The sequence below is a fragment of the Podarcis raffonei genome, chromosome 1 (assembly GCF_027172205.1).
Source record: "Podarcis raffonei isolate rPodRaf1 chromosome 1, rPodRaf1.pri, whole genome shotgun sequence".
Lineage (NCBI taxonomy): Eukaryota > Metazoa > Chordata > Lepidosauria > Squamata > Lacertidae > Podarcis > Podarcis raffonei.
Window position 1 is genome coordinate 73,095,374 of NC_070602.1, and position 26,551 is coordinate 73,121,924.

The window sequence follows — 26,551 nt, forward strand, 5'->3', positions numbered from 1 at the left end:
TTTATTTGGTTTCATTTTCAAGGTGTGTCACATAATGGTGAACACAGCGGAAGTGATTAGAATCATAGCTGTTGTTTCTGGCAGGAATATTTGAATATTTGATTTGCCTGAATGAATAGTTTGGGTAGATTTTTGTATGTTTTTCTTTTGTGGTTAAGGTTATCATATTGTGGTTTATGCATTCTTCTTTCAGCCTTCTTATCTGGAGTTCTGGAACAAGTTTTGATTCTGTGTGCTGGTTTAATCTTTTAGAAATTAACCTCCTTGGTGGCCATAATTAATTCTCTGTGTGTGTGTTTAAAAAGCAACCAAAAGGACAGAATTAAATTGCTTTGTGTATGTTCTTTAAACTCAACCTTAAATCAATTATTTCCACTGCTTATGTCATAGTGAAGCCTTATTTAAGCGAGAAAGACATGTTTTTCTGGTTGCCAAATGGAAATAACTGGGAATTACAAATTATTGTCATCCTATTGCAAATTACCCAGTGTTCTACCAGTAAATCACTATCTACCATCTGCTCATTACTGACATAAGCTATAGGAGGGAGAGGGTTCAGCTCTTTTCACTTGCACACCCCTTTTCTTCTTTAAATGGGATTCCCCTATTGCCCACTTCATACATGATTGAGGCAGGGCAGAGGGAATTGCAGATAAAATGAAACCAAGTGGGGAAATTATTTACTACTTGTATGCCATACATACATGTGACCCCCCCCCCCATGCTGATTAAGGTATTATTCTGTGTGCTTACATCAAACTTATTGATGCATTCTGAATCATATGTTTTCTTCATGAAACTGCCTTGTTGAAGTTTTCCTGTTTTAAGTATAGCACATATACTTTTTGCAGATGCAATGCAAAGAGACATTCACATAGTCAAAGTGTTGATTTTGGAACACTCTAGGAAAGAACTTAATTAAGGCTACAATTCTGTGGATTCTAACTGGGACATATTCCTGAGAAAACATGCATAGGATCACAAATATAAAATCATGTAGAAGAGGTAGTGTGGGGGTATATATGCATTGTTCATGCTATTCAGGGAGGAATTCAAGGTCTTGCAAGCATTTCAGATTGCCAAATGGAATTATTCCCACCCCACTTTGCTGCGTGCTACAGCTGACCCAATTTCATGGGGGGTGGGAGCAGGGTGCGGTGTGGAATGAGACCCATTTAAGTGGACGTCCTTGCACAGGCTTCCACTGAGGGGACTCATTAGCTGAATCCTGCCCACTTTTTCTAGATATCTGGGAGTTTTATGTCAACTTCATAGCTTGGTGACTATATTCCAGAAGTTTTTTGCTCTGCCCTAAAGCAGTTCAATTTCTTCTCAGTGTAGGAGCTTATCACTCTTTTTTAGACTCCCTAAAAGTTTCAAGAACAGCATGTGCATGTGATTTTTGGGAGGTGAGGAGGATGTTTTCACATTTTGCTGAAACAGGAGTTCCTGTGGAAGTAAGTGCACTGAATCAGAGCCCTGAGAGTTGCTGTCACTTCCTGAAAGAAAGAAAAGTGGCATAAAGAATGTCATAATGTACTCTGCATCAAAAACGTGGTGTTGTTTTTCAAACTGGCTGTTATTCCAGTGTTCCTTCTGAGCTAATGACATTGACTTTTATAGCAAAGAAGCGTTTATAGCAAAGAAGCTCAGAATACCCTTTCTAGATTTGTTTCTCTTGGAAAATTAATACTGAATTTTAAAATCCTTTCTAGGTAAAAACAAGCGTTCTCAGCCTCCCTGGTCTCCACCCCAAGGAACAACACTACCCAAACTCTGCCTATACAACAGTCTCACTCGCAATAAGGTACATTTTTGAATTTGGCTTTTCCATGTGCTGTCTTTTGCATAGTGGAGTTAGTAGCATTGCTCATGGTTGCTGAACTGCTTTTCCTGTGGAACTCTGTACAAATTTGGGTGCTTCTAACTACTATGTCTCCTTTTCCTCCTAAGGATGTGTTTCAGCCCCAAGATGGCAACAGGGTGAAATGGTATTGCTGTGGCCCGACAGTGTATGATGCCTCCCACATGGGGCATGCAAGGTATGGCCATGTCTGAGTAGCAAGTGCCTTGGGCAGCTGAAGAGCAAAGCTGTAAATGAATTTGTTACATCAAACTAATACTGCCATCTTTATAAAATCTCTAAAAAATCCAAAGTTTATGAATAATCTTCTTTTTGACATATTGACACCAATTAATGCTGTTGGACATCCATAACAAGGATGTCTCTTGTTCGTTTAAAGTGAATCGCTGTCTGTGGTGATGATCAGGACCATGGTTCTGGAGGAGGAAGTGTCTAAACCTTTCATCCTGTGCTTTCCCCCCAACTGAAATTGCCCTAAAGCTACTGTTTGACTTATGGCAGAGAGCAAAGACATGGACGTATGTTTTAACCTGCTCATCCCCCACCTCAGTGCAGAAGTCCTGATCAAATTCTCCCCCACTCCAGGCCACACAATTTGAGAGATCCTGATCACAATTTTCTTCATCACATCTAATTTGGTCCTTTATAATTTCTCACAAGAACTTTATATACCACTTTATGATACAAATGCAGATGTAATGGCATTGCTTTGAAATAACATAAAAATGAATGCCAAATGATTTGGGTTTTTAAAGCAAAGCTCTAAAATGATTTGTTCAAATATCTAAATGAATTGTGGGTAGCAGGACACTGCAAGCTGGAAGCCAGGACTGCTATGTATTGCCTTTCTTCACCACATATTAAATTTGTATGCAGTGTATAATTTATTTTAGGAAAACAGTTCATTACTTTCAAAAGCAAAAATATAATGTGATGCTTCATGAATATAGTGGGCACATGTAAATGCTCCTGAGGTTGCAAAATCGATTTGTCTTTTGAATTATTGTAGATCATACATCTCATTTGATATCCTGAGAAGAGTTTTGAAAGACTATTTCAAATACGATGTCTTCTACTGTATGAATATCACAGATATAGATGACAAGGTAATTCTAAAGTGCTGTCATTTGATTAGCTGCAGGAATGAGACTAACAGATGAGATTATTTAACTTAGTTTTTATTCTAATTTAAATGTCTATCCCACCAATAAGTCAAAGACTTTCTCTTTGAGGTTATTACTTCTTAATTCATACAGCGCCATCAATGTACAAAATGCCTTTATATAGTTCCATAGCAAAAAGACAGATCCCCACCTCAAGAAGCTTACCATCTAATTTTCAGAAGAAGATGGTTGGAGAGACAGTGAGGAGAGGAGAGGAGAGAAATACAGAGGCAAGATAATTGGGCAAATATGGACAAATGGGCTAAGGCTTTGTGTCACTTCTTGTCTCCCCCCCCCCTTTTTTTTTGGAACTTAGGGAATGTTCTGTAAGATGAACACCAGTTCTAATTTTAATCTTCAAATTGTGTACACTGTATGTGCTTCCTAAACATCTTTTAACTTTTGTGTTACAGATCATAAAAAGAGCAAGGCAAAACTATCTCTTTGAAAAATACACAGAGAAGCAGCCATCAGCAGCACAGCTACTTGAAGATGTCCAGATTGCCTCTGAGGTCAGCTCCTTGACTGTTCTCTTCCATACTTCATATAGGCAGGAGACTGCTTAGTTGTCTTCCAACACCTTGGATCAGAGGAGGAATCAGCCAGCTGCTTGTTCCTTCTTCTTTTTTCTTTTTGTCCCTCTCTTCAGACTCTGTTCCATCATTGGCCACACGTAAGCTCTTTATATGAAGCCACCACACTCTGTTCCTAGCAAGGCTAAAATCCTCAAGAGTCCTGAAAGACTCCAAAGACTTGTCCACACTTGGAAGCAGTGTTGCTTCTGCTAGAGACAACCAGAGCTTTACATACCTTGGCTGCTCCTGTTTCCAGCACATTGCCTTCACCTGACAATGTGCTGGAAATGTGCTTCATCACTGGGACTAACTTCAGTTCAGTGGCATTCCCCACATCCAATCATAATCTTCCCCCCATGTAAGCGGACACCTTAGTAGTGTCTGCCAAAACCAGTTTGGAGAGAGACACCAAGCTTTAGTGTCCTAGCCTAATCACCTTTCCTGAGAATACTTTTTGCTGCTACTTTTCTTCCTACAGGCAATCAAACACATTTACTTTATTTGATCTGCAAACCATAAGCATCAAATACAGTGGAGGGTCATCAATACAACCATAACAAAAAGGAGAAAATTGGAAGGGGGAGCACAAGATGCATGCACACAAATGGTGTCTTTAAAAATAGTGTAACAAAATAATAATCAAAGAGAGACAATTTTGACTCAGAACTCATCCTCCCTTTCATCATAGTGGGCTGCAGCAAGGAACTTGTCCATATTTCTGCTATTAAAATGAAGATTATAAAATTCATCTGTGTTCCCCAAGTGTAGAGAATGTAGTGCAGAGATAAAATGGAAACTTACCAGGTATAAGATCTGGTTCTTATTTTCCCATCAGTAGAGTCCCATTTTTATCTCCCCAATATGTCATTTTTATATTGCTATAAAAAATGCAACATAGGAGAATGTGGGCTAATGTTTCAACTGAGCTGCTGTCACAAGGGCAAACACTCAGGTGACAAGGCAACCCAGTAAACTTGTCTTCCATAACTGCTGATGGCAAAGTGTTTAACCTGGCCATTGAGAGTGCTGTCCTATACCTATGAAATTTGAGCAAATCTTTCCATTCTTTCATAACCTCCTGTGACTTTTTATGAATGCCTATATGATTCCAAAATCTTCTGAAAAAAATGGATTATGAAAGCAGAATGTTATGTTTAAATAAAGATGTGCTAATTTTTAAAATTTGTGTAATATTGGGGACCAGAACACTAGGTTTTTCCTGCTGTGGGATTTGTTGTCTTTAAGTCTGGAAGGGGACTGTCCTCCTCTTTAATATGGTTGCTACCCATGAAAATGCCTGGTAATGACCCTCCTCACTATAGCATGTCTACATTCCATTTTAATTTTGAAACTCTACCATGCAGACATTTGTTACTGCTTTACTCTGGAGATTTTGCTGAAAATTAAACACAAGAAAACTTCTAAGGAATATTTTATAAGATGGCTATGATTTTATTAAGTGATGCTTATTTGTTGCCTTCAGTGTGGTTTTATGTATATTTCATTCATGTTTATTAAATCAGCCTTTTGCAGCTAAGCTACAAGAGACCACTGACCCTGATAAGAAACAGATGCTGGAAAGGATTCAGAGTGCAGTGAAGGCTGCTGTGGAACCTCTAGAAAGTGCACTGAAAAATAAACACTCTGAAGGTCAAGTCAGCAAACATGCTGAGGTCTGTACTGAACGGGCTGTTGTGCCCTTAAGCAAATTAAACAGTATCCTTGAGCTCCATTTACTATTTTAGGGTGGGACTTTGCTTCATTGAAACCATTTATATCTGTGAGGTTACATAATTATTTAGTTACATTGGTGTGACTTAACTCCCCCCCCCCAAGTATCTTACTGATGGTTAGGCACATCTCTGAGGGTCACATGGCAGCAGAGGCCATGTGCACTCGTTCACGCACACACACACACGCATTAGACTTGTGCATGTGTACAAACACACACTCTGCCTCAGCATTTCCAGTGCTTCCCAGTCTTGTGCTGGGGTAGGAGTGGCTTTAAAGAGCCATATTCCTGCTTTTGAGTGGATCATTCAAGAACAGACAGGGGGAATTTATTTACTAAACACTGCTAAACACCACAGTACTAAGATTGGAGAGAAAACACTCTGCCTATTATTTTAAGAGTAAAAGGTAGCACTTCCACCCCAGCGCTAAAGAAAGAGTGTGTGTGTAAGTGCTGCTTGTTTCCCTACAAAGTATCTTCTAAGGTCTGGGCTCTTTGGGAGTGGCTTTCCAAGAAGTATGATAGGTTGTCTCCAGGTGGAAAAACTGGCAACATGAACTCAAGCTTTGGATCCTGGCCCAAATAAATTAACATTATTTAATCACAATAAAGACCACTCTAGGCTTTTTCTTGAAGAAGTGTGCATTGCTGATAATTATGTGTTTTATATATAGATCTATAATTTATTTCTAGGTGTTATTGCATGAAGCAAAAGATATACTCTCTGAGTGGCTGGACACTAGGTTGGGGAGTCAGGTGACTGACAATTCCATATTTTCAAAGCTCCCCAAATTCTGGGAAGAGGAATATCATAAAGATATGGCAGCTCTCAATGTAAGTATGCACATTGATTCAGCAAAATATAAAAGCACATGGAAATCTAGTGTTGGTGGAACTTATTTATTATAGTTTCCCTCTCTTGGAAGGCCTAGAAAGCAAACTTATAAAGCTTGTTTATAATTAATGGCTTCACATTACTGCTCCATGGACACATTTTGATATATATTGATTTATCAAGATGACACACTAACACTTTTTGCTGGCAGTCTGGTTAGGGCTCTCCCTAGCACTGTGTACATAAAAGTGTTCTTCATACCTAGGAAGCTGGAATCATGCCAAGACGCAAATCAAGACTGATTTTCCTTTCATCATCAGTTAGAGCAATGATCATGCCTTTCTAACCTTATAGATTATGTTTCATCTTGAGCTCTTGGAAACTGCAGATATGCTTTCAGTATGGTTAATTAGAGCAGATGCCTAGAAATGCTGGGCTGTGTTCAGTTTCTGCCCATCAATGTGTGTGCCTGTTTATTTAATTTGCTTATAATAGTAATAGGACTTATTAGTTGCTTGTTACCTAGAAAGGTTTCCGAGTGAGTTATATTTCAAAATATAAGCATAAATACATTGTACCATGGGACGCGGGTGGCGCTGTGGATTAAAGCCTCAGCGCCTAGGACTTGCCGATCGAAAGGTCGGCGGTTCGAATCCCCGCGGCGGGGTGCGCTCCCGTTGCTCGATCCCAGCGCCTGCCAACCTAGCAGTTTGAAAGCACCCCCGGGTGCAAGTAGATAAATAGGGACCGCTTACTAGCGGGAAGGTAAACGGCGTTCCGTGTGCTGCGCTGGCTCGCCAGATGCAGCTTGTCACACTGGCCACGTGACCCGGAAGTGTCTGCGGACAGCGCTGGCCCCCCGGCCTATAGAGTGAGATGGGCGCACAACCCTAGAGTCTGGCAAGACTGGCCCGTACGGGCAGGGGTACCTTTACCTTTACCTTTACATTGTACCATAAAGGGAGTGGAGCACACAAGGGCAGGAGAATGAGGGAAAGCCCCATTGTGTAAGCAGACATTATTGCTCATGGCTTCCACTGGTAGGACTCAGTTAAAACCTGCCCATGAGTTTAAGCAGACCCCTGAACGCCTATACTGTAATGTTCATTGGAAGTGCAACCCAAAGGGAAGGTGCCACTACACTTAAAGCCCTGGTCTTACTGGGCGTCAGATAAATCTCAGGAGCATACAGCAATACTCTCTTCAACAAGTCCCTGTTAATTTTGCCACTTGCCTAGTTTTCTATATACAAATGCAGAACTAATTACAAAGCAAAGCTGTTGAGAGAGTCTGGTACAAGAAGGATTGTGAAACGGAGAATATATATTATTTTGTTTGCTTGCTTCTAGGTATTAGCTCCAGATGTCTTAACACGTGTTAGTGAATATGTACCAGAAATTGTGGACTTTGTCCAAAGGATTGTAGATAATGGATATGGGTGCGTATAGATTCGTCTCACATTTTACGTGTTATGTAAATCAAAAGAAAATCATCACCTGCAGCTCTATGTGTGCTTCACGTGTAAGCAGCCCAAATTCTGTTCTAATTAAACCTTTGCCATCAGACCTTAAGGCACAACAAGGCCATATGAGGGGCGGCCTAATGGAAAGCCATTTTATTTAATGGCAGTCTCAAAGATGCTGTTTCTACATGTTTTGTGTTGCTAGATCTTCCAAAATCATTAGTAGTCTTCCATCCAGCAAACTTGGAGTAAATCCCATTGAACTTGCCCATCATGGAAAGCAGCAGAAGAAATTCACCTTTAAATACAGTAGTTCCTAGCCAACTGGTGATGTGTATCCACTAATGGATAAGGTGGGGCACTTTTTTGTGTGTGTGCCAATTTCATCCTCCTCTTTGCAGGCCCCACCTCCTCATGAAAATCTGTTCTAGAGGGTTGGGGAGCACTTCAAAACAGATTTTCAGGGGTGACGAGGGCTTCATTGAGAGGCTTTAGCAAAAATCGCACCCAGTTCTCCTTGATCACCACATACCTCATGCTGGAGCAACAGTGAATAGTAGTAAAGTATCTGAAACTGTAGAACACTTGGTACAATTGTGCTTTTTGTCTTCTAGTTATGTGTCGAATGGCTCTGTCTATTTTGATACCATGAAGTTTGATTCATCTGAGAAACACTCCTATGCCAAGTTGGTTCCTGAAGCTGTAGGTGATCAAAAAGCACTTCAAGAGGGCGAAGGTAATATTACTGTCAGTCAGGGGCTTTCCAATGCATACATGAATACAATTTTAAGATTCCTATCTGAAGGTAACAAATGTTTTTCCTCTTGTTCTCCACAGGTGACCTGAGTATCTCGGTGGATCGTTTAAGTGAGAAGCATTCTCCAAATGACTTTGCTTTGTGGAAATCCTCCAAACCAGGCGAGCCTTCATGGGACTCTCCTTGGGGAAAAGTAAGGACTGTGACTTGGAGCTGCATGGTTGGAAAATGCTTGTGCTCCCATGGAAGGAGGGGGTGGTTGTTTTCCCTCTTTGTCTTTAGTGCCCTATGTCCCCAGTTGTCTGGAACCAGTTTTATGGGATAAGGTTTGGCTGTAGACCAGGATGGGGGGTATTATGCAGCAGGCTCTTTACATCCAGTCCACTATAACTGTGCTCTCTATGCACAGTTTTATATGGAGACTAAAAGTAAGTATATTCCATAACATGTAGCCCAGGCTTAAGACATCTCCTGCCGCTACTTTTTAAAACCATGGGGATACAGGTCATATCTTAAGATGCAGGCTGACATCATAAAGGACAGATAACTTAAATGTCCTGCCAAAGCATTATGGCCTGGGGCCTCTCGATTCTTAAAAATGTTCTGCATCTAATCAAGTCATTGACACTGATAGGATTCTAAAATTTAAATAGTAGTTGGCAGCGGTATCAATTATTCCCTTGTAGAAATTTCCACTGAAATGTGCTTTTCAACATATTGTATTATTTTTCTCCTGTAATCCAATAATTTTCATAGTGAAAACTCCTCCTACTTTGTTTTTAGCCTGAACCCCTGGTTTATTGCCCTTGCCCCTTTTTCATAGCTGTGCTGTCCTTCTACTGACTTATTTTTTTTGTTGAAATGTGGTGCCCAAAACCAAACATATTCCAGTTGATGTTTTACGCAGTGCTAAGTAATATATCATGTGGTGTTGTTCATCTGAAGTTGAATTTACCTAATTTTAAGGTCTGCTAAGGAACAGGTGATTGTTTATTATGTCTTCATCTGTAAAACCACAGAATTTAAAGAGGGTGCATTCCCCCCCCCCATGACTAAATATCTGATGGGATACCACAATTGGGGCTAATACATACACACTTGCATGCACATACCCTAAAAACTAAATCTCATGGTTTTATCAATTAAATTTAGTCAGTTTAGGTACCTCTCCGGGGGGATAAAAATTGTGAAAGGAAAACATAGGTGAGAATGTGATGTGTTGCCTACAAAGTAATACTGAAAAATTTCTTTTAAAACTATTTAATTTCCCTCAGAGGTGATTTTAAGATGATTGGTCTTGAATTTTGCCATGCACTGATATTCTGTCAGTTGTTTTTAGGGTGTAGCTTTTGATTGACTATTTCTTGTGCACTCTGACCTTGTAAAGCCAGATTATTGATTCAGTGGATTCTGTGCCTTAACCGAATTGCCTTAACCGAAGTTCGCCAACAGCAGAGCATGCAGAACTAAGTTCAAGCTGCAAGATAAAAGTTCTGCATTAAAATATCGACTATTAAATCCAGTTAATGAACATTAATGGGTTCAATAACTGGGGAGAACTTTCCTGAACATCATTAATAACCTACTTTATTTCAAAACAGGGCCGTCCGGGATGGCATATTGAATGTTCTGCAATGGCTGGGTCCATTCTAGGAGATTCTATGGACATACATGGAGGAGGCTTTGATCTTCGGTTCCCTCATCATGACAATGAATTGGCACAATCTGAGGCAGGTGCTCCCATGTTCTAATTCTTACCATGCTCTGATACCTGCCAGAGAGTTCTCAGGTTCACTTTGCTGTGAGTTGGATGTTTCCCAACTAATAACTTCAGAGAGCACAGAAGTAATAATTCAATTAAGTAGGCTCTGTTGACTGTCAAAGGAGAAAATATTATCCAATGTTCACATAAGCAGACTGAAAATAAAAACAATGCTACTGTTGCTACACTTGGCTTTAAGTGATACTATACTTTAAAATTATCTTAAGTTCTACTTGTAAATATCAGACAATAGTGCTTTTTAAATTCATGTGTTCCTACTGTTTTATTTTGCAATTCAGACATCATAGAAAACCATAGTGAAGCTTCCTGCACTATTGCTTGGTGTGGTGTCTGAATGGGTTGGGTAAAGCAGCCAAATAAGTTATAATCATTGGGTCTGAGCCTAGGGGTCATGCATTTCCTCCTCCCCTCATGCACAAACTACTTCTTTCCCTAGCTTGTCAGGTCCAGATCTTTTATACATTCATCTCACGCAGTGATTCCCTTCCTAGTCAGGCAAAGAAGTTTGCCATTGCATAAAGACTTACAAACTATGGTTTGTGTTTGCAATTGAAACCAGACTTGGGAGTAGGTTTCTAATTCTGGGCTAGAAGGCAAGTGCAAATCCTGGTATATTGCAGGAATAGGCAGCATGGTGCCCTCCATATGTTTTGGATAACAACTTCCATCATTCCTTTTAGATTCAAAAAACAGAATTATAATTGACATTATGGTGTCTTAACTTTGGGAGGCAGTAGCAGTGAGTAGCAACTGCCACAAAGAGAGCCCCATTTGTAAGGCAACTGGAAAAGAGACCCAGGAGCTTTGTCTCTGGGTCACAATGGCGGAAACATAATACAGGATCTGAAGGTGTTACTCTGTCAAAGGTTTTGGATTCTAGAGGCTTCCTCCCTCAGTAGTGACAGAACGGCACCTTCCCCAACTGCCTACTTAGTTAAGTGAGCTTTCTCTTTATGAGGTTTATCCTATTGTCTGAAGTGCTTATCGCTTCCAAACTGCATCTCCTTTCTTCATCCACATAGATTTGCTGCCACCTTCTCTGAAGAGAATGGGAAGGTCTTTTGTTGTGGTATCAGGGGCAGGGAAAGGAGTGCTTTGTGTGTACTTAGGAACTTACATACCTTTATGTGATCTTAAGATTGGGACGGTGGTGTTGAAACTAGTTTCCTCCCTCCAATGGTGCAATCTTGTGGCTCGGCTGAAGTTGCAGTTGCTTGGTACAGGCTGCCTTCTTTTAACCCCCAAGGTTAAGAAAAAGTGTTGTTGCAGTTTGAAGCAGCGATTACTAGAGTCAGTAGCACTTGCCTTCTCTGAGGCGAGCTGGAGCACCATGAGAAATGAAGCCTGTCTGTTTGATGCATCCATCGCTCTGTGTCCACCAGAGCAGGGAGGTTCAGTGATGCATTGGCCCCTTCTCCACACTCCAGTACAGTTCTGACCCTGGGAAAGGGGGGCAATGAGAGGCCTATTAACTGGGCTATTTTGCAGTCACAGGGAAGGTCCCAGCCTATTTCTCTGAGAGCTGCTTGAGGAAAATAATATTTATAAATATGGAAGCATAAGTACTGCAAAACACATACATATAGTGCCTATCAATCGCATAAGGTCAAGGGGGAAATTCACTCTGTAGCCTCTTAAATACTTCCAAGCCTCAGCTGTTTGAGAAAGAATATAGATTTTTGACTGCTTGTGAAATGTGCCTCCACTTTGCCTTCAGTTTTTATCCACACCAAAAAAGGGGGCCAAGGTATCCAGAATTTGGAAAATACTGATGTTAGGAGTCCATAATTCAATCAATAATATGTGTAATGTTAGATAATTCATCCTACAGTGGTATCAAACTGAAGAGAGAAGTGTGTTGGGGGAGTGGGGGGGGGCGTGTAAATGGGAGATTGAAGCATTGTTTTTTTCTCTCTCTCCCCATACAGCTGTAATCTAATAGATATCTGTATTATATGATCCTCCCCCATGTGTTTTTAGGCATACTTTGAAAACGATCACTGGGTTCGCTATTTCCTCCACACTGGGCACCTGACAATTGCTGGTTGTAAAATGTCCAAATCTTTGAAAAACTTTATTACAATAAAAGATGCACTTAAAAAGCACACAGGTAAGATAGAAATATATATATATATTTAAGGAAGGAACACTTTCCATTATTTTATTTTTTAAAATCATTTTTGAAACCAGCTAATGATTAATCTGACTGATTTTTTTTTTCATTTATGAAAATTTCTTTTCTATTGTATTTGGCACCGTGGTTTCTGCTGTAACATCAGAGAGTTTTCCATTTTCTTTTTAAAACTCTCAACAGCTCGGCAATTACGGCTGGCTTTTCTTATGCATTCCTGGAAGGATACGCTAGACTATTCCAACAACACCATGGAGTCTGCTATTCAGTATGAGAAATTCATGAATGTAAGTTTACTTCCCCTCTTCATGTTTTCTGCTGTACAAATTTTGGGTTGTAATAATGTGATGTACCAGGTGTTTTCTTCTGCTGACTATATATGTATAATATATGTGCTCAGGTTTAGCAGGTTGGCCTGTCGTTTTATTAATCTCTTACCAGATCTGCACTCCAAATCTAGGTTTTGCAAACCATTTTTAAAAGCTCTTGTATCCATTCACCAATTCTCTCATCCCCAAATCTGCTCAAAACAACTTGGTCAACCTAATCTGTTCTATGTGCTTGATATATCCTATATTTGCATATATATTGTGGTAAAACAATAGTAACCAACAGGAAACTTAGTAGTAGTAGGAAGTTAAATAAAAGATCTCTCTTGGAAAGGTATCCTTCAGACTGTAATGGGCAGTGGCATGGGGGGGGTAGGATGTAGGCCATCATTATCCTGTTCTTGCCTGAGACCTGATGAAGGGTCTTGAATTTCGTTAATTGCAAACACCATTGGCTTTTTTGTTAATGTGTCATATCACATTATGCTAAGTCACAGCATAGACAAAAATCAGCTTGACAGCAGGTAATAGAAAAGTTGCTTTTCTTGGCAGATGCAGGGTATATCTTGTTCTTGGCTGAAAGTGAGTCTGATATGAGTATTGAAATAGCTAACTGGACAGTATACTTTGCAACAGGAAGACTTCAGATTGTGGGCTCTTTCCCTCCCCTTTTAGGAGTTCTTTTTAAATGTGAAGGACATCCTTCGGGCCCCCGCTGATGTGACAGGCCAGTTTGAAAAATGGGAAAACCAGGAAATAGAGCTGAATAAAAGGTGAGTGAGAAACCTGTTTCCCCCCTCCTTTCTTCATGAATAGACATTTGTATATTCATGGTAATGGATCCCATTTTTCAAACTGGCATTTCCTTTTGGTGCAAGCAAGGTCCTGATAATCTTGCATTTCTACAACACTTTCCCCTGGATCTCAGTTACTTGTTAATTCACATAGCAATCAGACTGCTTGTGGTGCAGATCCTAGATCCTTTCACGTGCTTTCTTACTGTTTTTCTTCGTTCTTCACATAGATGTGTTTCCTTACTTATTTTTACTATACACACACACACTGCATCCCAAAAGCTAAATTCTGAAACCTGCATAAATTAGGAACATGAAACAACTTTATATCAATGTATTTGTTTTGCATACTTTATTCTGTCATGCATGAGTAAATAGAGCACTGGGGGCTATTGAAGGCAGACCCCTGACACTGGGAATTTCCTCTACCCTTTCTTGGCTTCTGCAATTTATTATGCACTGACCACACATTTCTTATTTTTCTTTTCATCACCTCAGGGATTAGAAATGGTTGTTTTAAAATAATACCTGAAAACCAAACTTCTCAGAATGTACTCAGTCTCATTAGACTTGACTTAACTGGCTTGTGGATTGCAGCTAGATACTTACGTTTTCTTTTCAAACACCTAACTGTTTTGTTAATCCTGATGCTTTAAATGGCTGTATTAGGATGTCAAGGTAAACTATGGTTAATTGTGAAAACAACCCACAGGGAACCTCAGACTTTATGCAGACTTTCTTCTGCATCTGGTTTTGATTAACCACACCTTAGCCCTGCATCCAAACCTTAAACTGTGGTTCAACTAATTATGATTGATTGAAACAATCCAACTTTCTTAACTCATGATGTAAAGTTGGTTTGTTTGACGCAAGCCATAGTTGACCACAGTTTGTCTGGTTTTGACAACATGGCACACTGCAATGAAACAGAAGCAAAAGCTTCTGAACTTCTGATTGCCACACCAGAGGGAGTAGGTAGACAAGCCCCAGGCTTGTACCTGTCATGATTTCTGAATGCCACTAATAAATCTTATAGTACTTATTGTAATTCATCAGAGGAGTCAGAAGAGTGCTACATTTACAGATTTGATTGACAGAATTGTTAAAATAAAATGCTGTCTCTGTAATGTAAATGTTTTCTGTTTTTTAGCACCATTATATCATATTCTCTTCATGGATTTGCTTTTCTTGTGTTTTTCTTCTCTGATAACTTTCTCTCTCTCTCTTTTGTAATTTTCCATGCTTCAGTCCATAACGCTCTTCATATTTCTTACCCTTCATTTACCTGGCAAGTTGTTTGATTCTTTTCTCTCCTTCCAAAGCTGGTTTCAAGATCTGTGTCTTTTTTCAGTATGTACTCTGAAATGCAAGGGAGAAATGGTGTATGTGGGAGTCTAGTCAGATACTGACTACTTCTTGTATTTCTTGCTCAATTTCTAACTGCTGCTAAAAGAGTCTTTCATGTAAATATGCAATTTCCTGACTTGTGCCACTTGAACCTGAGTTTAGATATGGCAGGAGGAGTGTACAAGCCTGGAGGTAGGGTTGGCTTGTTTTCATCATGGTAAACCATTGTTTATCATGACATCTGAATGTTGCCACCAAGTATGTGGTAGGGCTTTTCTCTCCCACTATCTGCCCGTTCAGGTTTTACCCAAGCAAGTAAAGTACTGAAATGCTTTTGGCTTTCTTTTATCTATGGAATACTGGAATTTTTGGCTGAAAACCATTAAGGATGACACAAATGACATGTTGGTCCTTCTTTGTTTCCCTGCCCTCCTTGGCTAGTTTTTATGACAAGAAGCTAGCAGTCCATGAAGCCTTGTGTGACAACATTGATACACGCACAGTTTTGGAAGAAGTGCGATCGCTGGTCAGTCAGTGTAATTCCTACATTGCTGCAAAGAAAACTGCGAGGCAAATGCCAAATAGAATGCTGCTGGAAAATATAAGTCTCTATCTTACACAGATGTTCAAGGTATGGGATTTTCACAAAACCTTTGAAACTGCTGCATGTGTGTTGTAACTGTGTGGGAATGTGTCAGCCTTTTCACTGTTTAGATAAGACTCCAGTCATTCCTGACCATGAGCCAAGCTGGAGATGTTTGTGGGTTGCAGCCCAGCAACTTCTGGAGGGATTCCCCTACCACAAGGAAATAATTGTGACAAAAATGTAGCACTTTTGAAAGAAGGATTAGCTATCAGTATAAAACAGTGGTAGTATTTGAATTGTTTGCAAAGTTTTGCTGTTTCCTGGACATAGATAAATGGTCATCAAGCACTGCTATGCAAAGATCGTAGAAATATTACAGTCCCCTGTACTTCCAGGAGGCCATGCTATGAGCAATGTTTACTCTTGGAAGTAATGTCTTAATTGCAGCTCCAACCCAGTGCAGACAGTGTCCGGGAAACTCATTTGCCCAGCAAAGTTTTGTTCACAGCTTTTGGGGCTGGATTTTCTGTCAGTGTTAAAGTATCTGCTGCTGTGTGTTTCTTCAGTTTGTTTTGTGTTTCACTCGCATAGGTGTTCGGTGCTATAGAAAGCGATGAGGCTATCGGATTCCCAGTTGGAGGAAGTGCCCAAAACTTAAATGTAAGTTGTACGGAAATTTTACTGTGACAATCTCAACTCTGCTCATGGCTTTCAGAAAAATTGGATTACATGCTGAAGCAAAGCCACTTTTTCTGCTCATACGAATATAAAATTCTGCAGTAAAACTGAATCACAGAATTACTCCAATTGCATTTAGGTAAGAGAGAAGAATTATATTTGTATGTGAGAGCATAGCAAGGAAGGGCCAGAGTTCAGTTGTCGAGCCAAAGCTTTGCTTGCGAAGGTCATATCTAGATATAGGACTGGGAGGGACTACTGCCAGAAACCCTAGACAGCCGCTGCCGGTCAGAGTAGTCAGTACTGAGCTGGGATTGGCCAGTGATCTGACGTGGTAGAAGATAGTGTCTTATAGGCACCATTCAACCAACGAGCCCTGCCAGCAGAAGTGTAAGGACTTTGTCTCTTCTCCTCTCTCCCACCCCAGCCAAATTGATTCTTGGGGGTGGTCAGGAGAACCCCCAGAATAGCACACGGGGGTGGAGGGCAGATAGCTCCATCAGGCAAGCAGAAATGGTTGTGCTGATGGAGCAATCTGCTTAGTGCTATACTGAATTGCTCCCAATGTTCCCATGCTTCCTAGCAGTATTTTCAGGGGAAACCAGAAAGAAATGAGTTGAATCTCAACTAATGGACAAAATGTTTCATTCTGCAGCTTGAATCTACAGTGATGCCATACCTACAGGTTTTGTCCGATTTCAGAGAAGGCGTGCGGCAAATTGCCCGAGAAAAGAAAGGTGACGTTAACTCTGTGCTTTTTTTTACAAATAGAAATCTCCACAAATGTGCAATTGTATTACGAAATGTCATTTTTATTTGTACTGTAGTGCTTTGTTTTCTTCCTCACACTTGTTCATCTGCATGCTCAATATTGGTGTGGGCACATAGACACATGTACTCTTTAAAATTCTTACAGCCAAAAATTAGGGAGGTGTCTGCCTGCATTTGCCTTGCGTTTTACTTGCGTATGAGTCTGGGCCAGCTCTGCCATTAACCAGATTGAGGCAGCTGATTATGCAAGTCATGAAAGGGCAGCAAATCATTTATTTATTATTGCCGTATTTTACTGCCGGGATGGAGCAGGCGCTTGTTGGATTTTCTGCCTTAGGTGCCAAAAAAAAGACAGCTTTCCTCTGTATCTTGACTTTGGGTCAGGGTAGAAAATGTGCCATTTGTTGTTTCACCTCAGATAGCAAAGTTTATTGGACCAACCCTGGTGTGAATGTCTATGTATGCAAATGTGTTTACATATATGTGTTTGCCCTGTTATTAACAGATGAAAGTAAATGATGGCCCTTATTTGTATTGTGAGTTTTCAGAATGCCGCTTAACATTGTTCCATAGGATATACCAATTAAAACTCGTGTGTTTTGACAGAAAAATCCCCATAATGTATGTGCTTTGCGTTTGAAAAATACATAGAATTTCTCCTAACTGCATAGTAGTAATCTTACTGTGGTATGTCAGGGGTTGTTTTCCCTCAGTTATATTCCTTTGGAGGCATATTTTTGAAGCTGGAAAAGAAAACCTGTGTATTCCGTGGTTATATTTGATAGTGCCTTAGGAGCTAGTACTTAAACTTGGGGTGTGTGAGTCCATCACTTCCTGCAGCAATGCATGGATAAGACTGAGGGGCAGGTGAACCTCATCAAAAGGCAAAGGGCCCTAAACAGCATTCATTACAACGTCCTATAAAACTCTGAGCTGAGGCAATGCGCCTTCTTATCCTCTTATTTTCAGACATTGCAGAGCCTCATCATTTATACGTGGAAAGCTTTCTTTCTTTCTTGAGAGAGAGAGAGAATTGGAGTTTCAGCAAAGTACTCACTCAAACATTGATCATGAAATGGAGGATCTTAATTGTGGGATATTAAAATGCCAAGCAAATAAAATTTCCTTTATCCCTGGTACAAGAAGAGTAGACACCAGAAACCCTGAGAGCAACACTGGCCATTCTTAGCAGGCAGCTGATTTGCTTTTTTGATGTTCTAGTGATAACGCACAGTGAATGAAAGAAAACTACCCCCCTCAAATAATTTGATAGCTGTACATTGAAAAGAATTTTTCCCTCTAATGAAGCCTTGCCAAGGAATGTCAGTCGAGTTTTCTTTTCAGCTCCTTCCTTTGAGAATAAGGAACTTCAAATCATGAGTTCAGTCGCCAAACAATTGTGTTGGCTCACTGGAGCAAAAGTGGTGACCTCCATACTGGTGCACCTATAGAAATCTAATAATCTTCTTCATAGTAGTGTTGGTTAAAAGTAATCAAATGCATTTATGTACATGCAGGAACAGTGTGCATGCAGACGGGGTAGTACTTGTTTTGATATATCTCTCTCCTCTGCATTGCACCACCAGCAGCATTTGAGGGTGAAAAAGCCCTTGTGGTTCAGAAGTATGTGGCTGTGCAATTGGAGGAAGGAGACTGCTGTAATGAAGCAGATTGTAGTTGAGCATGCCTTTCATCAGGATTTGGCACATGCTCTTCTATGGATTATCACTAAAACCTTCTGTCTTTGATGTCCCTCTGAAAACACACTGTTGGCGCACATTAGTCCTGAAGTAATTCCTGATGCCTGAATATTAATTCTTCAGAAAATATAATACCTTGGATAATATTCTCACCCTCCGCATAATGGGGGTTTTTTATACACACATCTCTCATTCTCCTCTGCCAAGAAGGAATTTTCTTTGCCGCTAAAGTTTAATTATTCATAGTTTTAGGCTGGTGAATATTTATAACTCAGGGAGACATCAATGCAGAGCAACTGCAGAGAATACCTTCCTTCCAGAGCACTTATAGCTTTTTCTTCACCTGTTCATGACAATACTTTTCAGCGTGTATTTAAAGAGGATTTTTTTAACTCTCTAGTTTTTATTGAGCTACTGGGGATGAAGATATTATTTTGATATTTATTAAATTTGTTGGTCACTTTATCTTGTCCAGGGCAACCCAAACGACTTAAAACCAGGCAGACAGAAAAAACCCTCACACAGATACATTAAAACAGAGAGGAAATTAAAAACATCCTGCCCACTTTTAAAAGACCTATTATTATTAAGATACGCAGGTTTGGAGGCAGGCAAGCAGACTTTAAATCACTATAAGAGGCTAATAGTTCTAACAAAATGGATATCTCTACCTGTTATGTAGAGTGGGGATGGCTGGCTAATGCCCCAATTCATCTCAACCTTTTTTCATGAGTTGATAGCTTATGCTGTAGTACTTATAATCCTATGTCACTCCAGGAGACTTTTGACTTCTGCTTTCCAAGATGGAGGTTCAGTGAAAAGGAAGGAAGGGGAGGAAAGCAGAGACAAGGACTACAGAGTTGAGGGTGGGGAGAAAATCATATGTATTTCTGCTAGCAATTAAATCCCACTATGTTCCAAGGACCTACCTTCTAGCACATGTGTTTAGGACTGAAGAAGGAGAATAGCAACTGTGGAGTTCTCCCCCACCCCATAGCATAGTGGAATTGGAAATGTCATTCATCCAAAAGGGGGAGAGCCAACCCATTGCTCCATGACATAATAAAAGGTGGTGTTCCCTTCTCATAAAACATCCACCTGACTAAAAGGTAAGAACTTTTGCAGACGTTGATATTAACGGTTTCATTTTATTCTTTGTAATTGTAGTGTTTGAAGTTCTGCAACTATGTGATTCTCTTCGAGATGATGTCCTTCCCGAGCATGGAGTTCGGTTTGAAGATCATGAAGGTAATTAAGTTGGAAATCAAACTGAGCTCCAGTCTTGCTTTTGACAAGTTATTACACCCTGGTGTCTGTTTCCAACTAACAGTAATGAGGCACAGTAACAAAATGAATGAGGTATGTCAAGCACCCTGGACTCTTAAAAGATGCAGTGCTAAACACATTTACGTAGAAGGGGCATTTCAGTAGGATTTTCTTCCAAGTAAATATGGTGATGATTAGGATGTGAAATAGACACAACATCAAATAATAGCAGCAAGAAATTATAGTTTCTCAAACTTTCCAAGAGTTGTCCATCAATTAAGGTTAAGTGAGTTCTGCCTTTTGTGTTCAACAGTGTGATGTATATTTTAAATAGCTGCAGAGGAGTTCAGCAGCATCTAGAGGGCCACATGTTTCCATCCCTGGTGTGTATCATTGGGATAAATACTTAAAAGTAGTAATATACATGATCATTTATTCCTTGTAATGCTTTTATTGTAGGGCTCCCAACTGTGGTCAAGCTAGTGGACAGAGACACCTTACTAAAAGAAAGAGAAGAGAAGAAAAAGGTTATACGTTATTTGAACTACTTTCTGTCTAGATGTGCCTAATTTTTGTCTAACGTCATTTGGGATGGTCAGAGGAATATAGCCTGCATCAGTCTCATTCCACAAGCACAGCTTCTGCTGGGGATCTTGGACTTTCTAGACCCCACCAACCATGCAAAGACCTCCTGTAGCAGTTGATGGGGCGAGGCAGCACCGCTCATTTGGCTTCCCAATAGGGATACAGCTGGTTAGGGGGAGAGGCAGGGTGGTGGGCGGGTGGTGTGGGTGCAGTGATTGTAGAGCTATATTGGCTCCAATGCCCTACTGGCGCTTTGCCAGTCGCCTCGCCCCCCGACCCTCCTGTAATCTGTGGCAATCCTGGCACTTGTAAACCGGGTAAACTCCTGTAATTAAGACACAATCATCTGACCAAAGGACTTTAACATGGCCAGTGTTCCAAGCTCCTTTCCTTTTAAAAAGCTCTGCAATTTTTCCTGGCTTTTGCTTATCAGAGTTTCTGAATAAGAGAACTCTAGGATTCTCTTGGTATGTTCACTCATTGTAGCTGACAAGTGCCATCTTCAGAGAGAAAAATGAACAAAAATCCTGTCATTTATAAGCAACTAAAATAAAAGTTACTTCCCATTTATAGATGTAGCCCTCAGTGGTGATGCACTCCTATAAAATTAATGACACCATTCTCCCCACCCACCTAACAAGTACCTTCCGACATAAATCTTGAGATTACTACATTAGCACACATACTATTTTTATTGCATTATGGTGAACCTTGGGACATGCATATGTATGAGGAACATGCAGAGCTGGTGATTTTAATTCCCTCAAAAGTCAAAGACTGGTTGTTCTGGGTAGAACTTTGTAGAGCTAACAGCTTGATTAGGATCCTATTGTATAAAACATAGCTGTGGATGATTTGCTAATAAAATGCTCAGTGATTTACTTCTGTATTTTTTAAATCCTAATGTTGCTTTTCAAATTCTTCTTCCATAGATTGAAGAAGAGAAAAAAAGGAAGAAAGAAGAGGCAGCTAGAAAGAAACAGGAACAGGAGGTAAAGTAACCAAATACAGTGGTACCTCGGGTTACATACGCTTCAGGTTACAGACTCCACTAACCCAGAAATAGTACCTCGGGTTAAGAACTTTGCTTCAGGATGAGAACAGAAATCGCGCAGCGGTGGCGCGGCAGCAGTGGGAGGCCCCATTAGCTAAAGTGGTGTCTCAGGTTAAGAACGAACCTCTGGAACGAATTAAGTACGTAACCAGAGGTACCACTGTACTTTTTAAATATACATTTTAAAGGCTGGTTTTAATGGCACTGATGTCAGGCGAGAAAGGGCATGTTTCAGGCTTTATCTTCCGTTCATGTCACCTACTGTTATGTGAGCTGCAAAGCAGAGCTGAATTGGTAGAGAGACCTTAATCCACACAGCCCCTGAACACATACTTACAAACACATATACACCCCTGAACCACCTTTTGCCCCAGCAGCCGTTCCCAAACCATTGAGTACTTTGGTAGACCTACAGCATGAATGACACTCGAGGACTTCCAGCTGAACTCAACTGCTCCAGCATCCAACAGTATATAATTAGCAGAGGCTACCAAAGACACCCTCTTTCCAGAACCAGCAGTATAACATTTGCAGAGAGTGAGATGTGGAGAGACCTGCCCAGCCAACTCTCTGCTTATAGTCATTTATTCCAAACATTTTGTGTTGGAATCTTTCAGGAGAGAACATTGGGTTTTGCTGCCAAACACAAGGAAATGGCTTCTCAGTTGTGTGGGGTGGCTTTATCTACAGGCAAAACTGAATCCTCTTCAGTCACAGCCTGGGAGCCCAAACATGCTGTATATTCTCTGCTACCACCATCCCAATCTCTCCACCCCTACCATGTGTACAAAGCCTATTTTTGCTCCTGGCGTATGCTTTGATCATCTGCAAATTGTTCATGTTTTGCTAGGCCTCTGTCTTCTATAAACATATTGCTGGGTTGCATTTAGAATGGCTCTTCTGTGACCTTCTATAGTGTTATGGAGGATCCCTCCAACTCAGCTTTTCAAGGGGCATAGGGAGCTGCAGGCAGGAGGAGGGATCACTAGAATTGCTCCTCCCTACCCCTTTCCACCAATGGGAGTGTCTTGTAAGCACACCTCCTGCTTGGATCTGGATCCAATTCAATATATTTAAAAGCTCTATCTTCAACACCACAAGTGCACAGAGCAGCATCTCTTTAAAAGGGGAATGTCTTACCAATAGAAAGCTAAAATAACAAGTGTCTCTTAAAACTTTATTGGGCATTTGTTTTGCAGGTTGTTCTCACATCTTGCGATACATGGTATGAGAAAATAGAGTTTCAGCAGATTTTGAAGATACTTTTGTATTCAGGACCCAAACCAGTTTTAAATCCAAAGACTTATATGCTTTTCTGACACCCTTTTGCGGGGGCGGGTTGTGTCTTAGGAAGGATGAGCATCAGAGTATCAGCTTAAATTTGTTTTCAGGAATTGTTTTGATGTAGGCAGGTTAATACTGGCTGTGATATTCATGTATTCCAGAGTTGTAACACTTTTTAAATATATTGCAGGCAGTAAAATTGGCAAAAATGAAAATCCCACCAGGAGAAATGTTTAAATCGGAGCATGACAAGTATTCCAAATTTGATGAAAATGTAAGCATTACTGGGATTTTTCTTCCTTGAATATTGTATTTAGGGATCCTGGGGAAAGCTGCTAGTTCAATCCTGGACAATATAGACAGACAGACAGACAGACAGACAGACAAGCCTTATTTTATTAACATTTGTGTAGCACTTTTAAGTGATCCAAGTGCTTTACGTTCATTATCTAACTGCAATCCTTAGAACACTCTGTAAGGCAAGGCAGTATTATTATCCCCTATATTGTATATTGGGGAGGAGGGGAAGGGAGACAGTGGCTGAGAGTTCATAACTAGAGCTCAACCACCACACTACACCAGCTCTACAACCTATGCACGTTTATGCAGAAGTAAATTCTACTGAATTCAATGGGACTTGCTCCCAAATAACTCTGCATCGTATTAAAGCATGTGAGTCTTTTGTTACAGCCACAAATTCTAGATCCTTTTCATATTTGTAACTTTGACACATTTTTCACCCCTCTTCAATGAGGATGCATGTCTATGGTTTTCTGTGCATGCAAAGGGAAATAGTGATAAGGCAGGTGAGTCCTAACAACCCTACCTCCTGCACCTAGAGGAGACAGACATGTTGACATCCGGAAGGACTACTACCTCATACTTAATAAGGAGGTTCAGCCTTAAACTCTTCCAAATCATTTCCTAACTTGATGTGTTACTGCTTTTTTCCAGAAACTTTTGGAGTTACATATGTGGTTTATTGGGCTTGAATAAATAAGCAAAGAACCCAGGTTTTTATTTTTCTTGTTGATAATGCCTAATTACTGGTGAAAAGGGATAATGCTATTGCATTACCACAGCAGAAAGAAACAAAAACGTTGAGATAACATGGTCCTAAGATAATGAATTAATGTTTTCCAGGGGTTTCCAACTCATGACACAGAAGGCAAAGAACTCAGCAAAGGTCAAACGAAGAAACTAAAGAAACTCTATGAAGCACAAGAAAAACTGTACAAAGAATATCTTCAAATGGTTCAGAATGGAGTTGCAAACTAAGAACAAAACTTGGACAATCTGCATCTTCAATAAAATATACAGCTGGATAACCTTTGTGAGGGGAAATGCGTTTTCACTGGGCTTTAACTTTCCACATTGTGCTGAACAAAAAGTAATGCTGCAATCCTATACACACACGGGATTAAGTCCCATTGAACACAATGAGACTTACTTCTGAGTAAACATGCATAGGATTGTACGGTTAATATCACCTTGTTTAAAACGTCAATAAAAGTTTTGTTAGTTAAATAAGGTTCTGTAATATTTTTATGTGATACAAGTCAATAAACAATTTGCTAACTGTCCCTAAGAAGATTTTTTGGGGGGAAATAGAGGTGCGTAGGGGGAGGGGGGATCAGAGACAGTGTCCTTTCCATCTCTACCATCTGTAGCAGCATCAGGTTGGACTTTGGCTCCACGGAACTCTGGATTCAACCCCTTAATTTTAGCTGGACTTGTATCTTTTGTGAGAAGCCATTCAAGCCAAACTCACAATGTCTCAATTCATCTGTTAAAACTATGGGGAGAATTCTGTTTGTAATATGGATAGTACATGCACTTAGCTTTGCTCAACAGAAGCAGTTTTTACATGTGCTTAACTTCGGTAACCGAGTGCTGTCTCTGACATTTACTTTCTGAACTGTAAGCCTAAGAACACACCTGCTTCAATTCATTTCCTCTATGGGGACTCCACAAATGCCATGTCTTTCCCCCCTTAGTTTTGTTGCTCCTTTTGAGGAGCTTAAAAGGATAACCTTGAGGAAGCGGAAAAGGGCACCAGTATTTTTCTCCAGCAGGAGCATTCTGTTGGACTGAGCTTCTTAAGCAATGTGTAAATGGAGTACAGTATCAGTTAGTGTGGACAGCGACTATTGGTCACTGCCTCTACCCTTAAAAACATACGGAGGAGTGGGATCCCCTAAGGCAGTGCTGTAGCTAAGGTGATGCTCTCCAAATGTTGTTGGACTATAGCTCCTATTATCCCTGACCATTGGCCGTGATTGTGGGGGCAAGTGGGAGTTCAACAACATTCAGAGACCACCACTGAGGCTGCCTGTACTCTAAGGAGAAGCCCTGAAATTAAAGTGCCTGGACATTTAAAACAGACTTAATAAATGTTATATTTTGGCTGTTGGTTTTAAAATAAAATTGGCAAGAAAATCTGCAATGCCAGATAAATGGCATCCTGGAAATACAGGGTACTGCAACTTCCTTATCATCTTTGCACAGCAGTGCTTGGTGATTCTTGGCCAGGAACAAAAAGCACTGCCTTGGCTCCCTGGTTAACATGAAGACACTGGCAGTTATCTTAAGCTGTGAACGAGACCTTTTTTATACTTGTCCAGCTCCAGGTATTTCCAGCTTCTTTAATAGAGAGAGTACAAGGCTGTACAAGAGTTACATACTCATGGTCGGTTTATACAATCAGCAGATGGCATCATTTAAGGCAGGCATGTTCAACTGGTCAATCGTGGGGCATCCCTGGTCGATCACGTGATCCTGAACGATGCCCCCCCCAAAAAAAGCTCAACAACTTTGGTCAACTCAATGGGTAGATCACTGCCAGATTTTATACAGTGGGAGTAGATCACAGTCTCTTGGGAGTTGGACATGCCTGATTTAAGGGTATGATGCTAGAATACTCCTTCCAGTATAAACTGGATCATGTCATGAGAGGTTCTACAAGCTTTCTCTCTCGCGTGCTGTACTACTAAATCTTGGCCATTGTTTAAATTGGCCGAAACCCAAGGAGCTATATAGGTTGCATGAGATCATCAAGCAACCTTCGACTAAATGGCTTCTATAGTCTGATATGCATCAAGCTGAGTTCATCATTCACGTGCAGGTGTGCAGGCTTCGACTTGCTTGGCACTTGTTGGATCAGGAACTCCTAGCATAAATTGCTTGTTGCGTCAAGAGATTGGTTGTAACTGTGGCTGCTCTTGATAACAACTGGCACAGAATGTCACTGGGGATCGCAAAGCCTAAAGTCCTACACTGCACATCTCAGGGCACTGGTTTTCAAACTATTTTCAGAAACCTCATGGATTCCTTAATGAGAAAGATCCATTATGATATGTAGAGAGTTTGCTCCCTGCAATTGGTCTTGGCCTGCAATGTGCAACCAGCAGGATGTGTATTGTAGGGTGTACACTCAGTTCACACACAGCAATGCTGAAACTTGGTCAGTGCCCCATGTCAGTATCTAGAACATGCCCACAAATTCTCAGGGATGTTGTGGCAGGGATGCTGAATTATCCAAAGAGAAAACACTGGAAAGTGTTTCTGATGGAAGAAAGGTAAAAAACCCTGCCACTCATCCTGTCATACACGCACCCATTAAGATATCAACTAGAGAGGCTCCATTCTGTGTATCATCTGCTCATGAAATAAAATCTGTGTAGAAACGGGGCCGCCTCATAGGCAAGCATATTTTCACTTCATTTGTACTGCCTAACAGTGTGATTCCTGTTTAAATACTTCAGTGGAATTCTTTGTTCTTATCAGATACTTGATAGCACACCATTCTGCAATATTGTTTCTCCTCGTGACAGGTGCTTGAGACCTCTTTGAAGG

The 26,551-nt window shown here is 40.5% G+C and overlaps 1 protein-coding gene across 2 annotated transcripts in view; it reads left to right on the forward strand.

Annotated features, from left to right (window-relative positions):
• The window catches only part of CARS1 (cysteinyl-tRNA synthetase 1), a 38,461-nt gene extending 14,182 nt beyond the window's left edge, over positions 1–24,279 (forward strand). For both annotated transcript variants that reach the window (XM_053393589.1, XM_053393598.1), the window contains 21 exons: positions 1,716–1,807; positions 1,954–2,042; positions 2,874–2,970; positions 3,441–3,539; positions 5,126–5,275; positions 6,028–6,168; positions 7,519–7,607; positions 8,246–8,367; positions 8,469–8,581; positions 9,990–10,118; positions 12,152–12,281; positions 12,486–12,589; positions 13,307–13,404; positions 15,214–15,403; positions 15,950–16,018; positions 16,692–16,773; positions 19,675–19,755; positions 20,233–20,300; positions 21,291–21,350; positions 22,887–22,970; positions 23,840–24,279. In XM_053393589.1, the coding sequence (XP_053249564.1) occupies positions 1,716–1,807; positions 1,954–2,042; positions 2,874–2,970; positions 3,441–3,539; positions 5,126–5,275; positions 6,028–6,168; positions 7,519–7,607; positions 8,246–8,367; positions 8,469–8,581; positions 9,990–10,118; positions 12,152–12,281; positions 12,486–12,589; positions 13,307–13,404; positions 15,214–15,403; positions 15,950–16,018; positions 16,692–16,773; positions 19,675–19,755; positions 20,233–20,300; positions 21,291–21,350; positions 22,887–22,970; positions 23,840–23,974 (2,222 nt within the window). In that variant the 3' untranslated portion in view covers positions 23,975–24,279. The remainder of the gene's footprint in view (positions 1–1,715; positions 1,808–1,953; positions 2,043–2,873; positions 2,971–3,440; positions 3,540–5,125; positions 5,276–6,027; positions 6,169–7,518; positions 7,608–8,245; positions 8,368–8,468; positions 8,582–9,989; positions 10,119–12,151; positions 12,282–12,485; positions 12,590–13,306; positions 13,405–15,213; positions 15,404–15,949; positions 16,019–16,691; positions 16,774–19,674; positions 19,756–20,232; positions 20,301–21,290; positions 21,351–22,886; positions 22,971–23,839) is intronic.
• Positions 24,280–26,551: the final 2,272 nt, after the last annotated feature.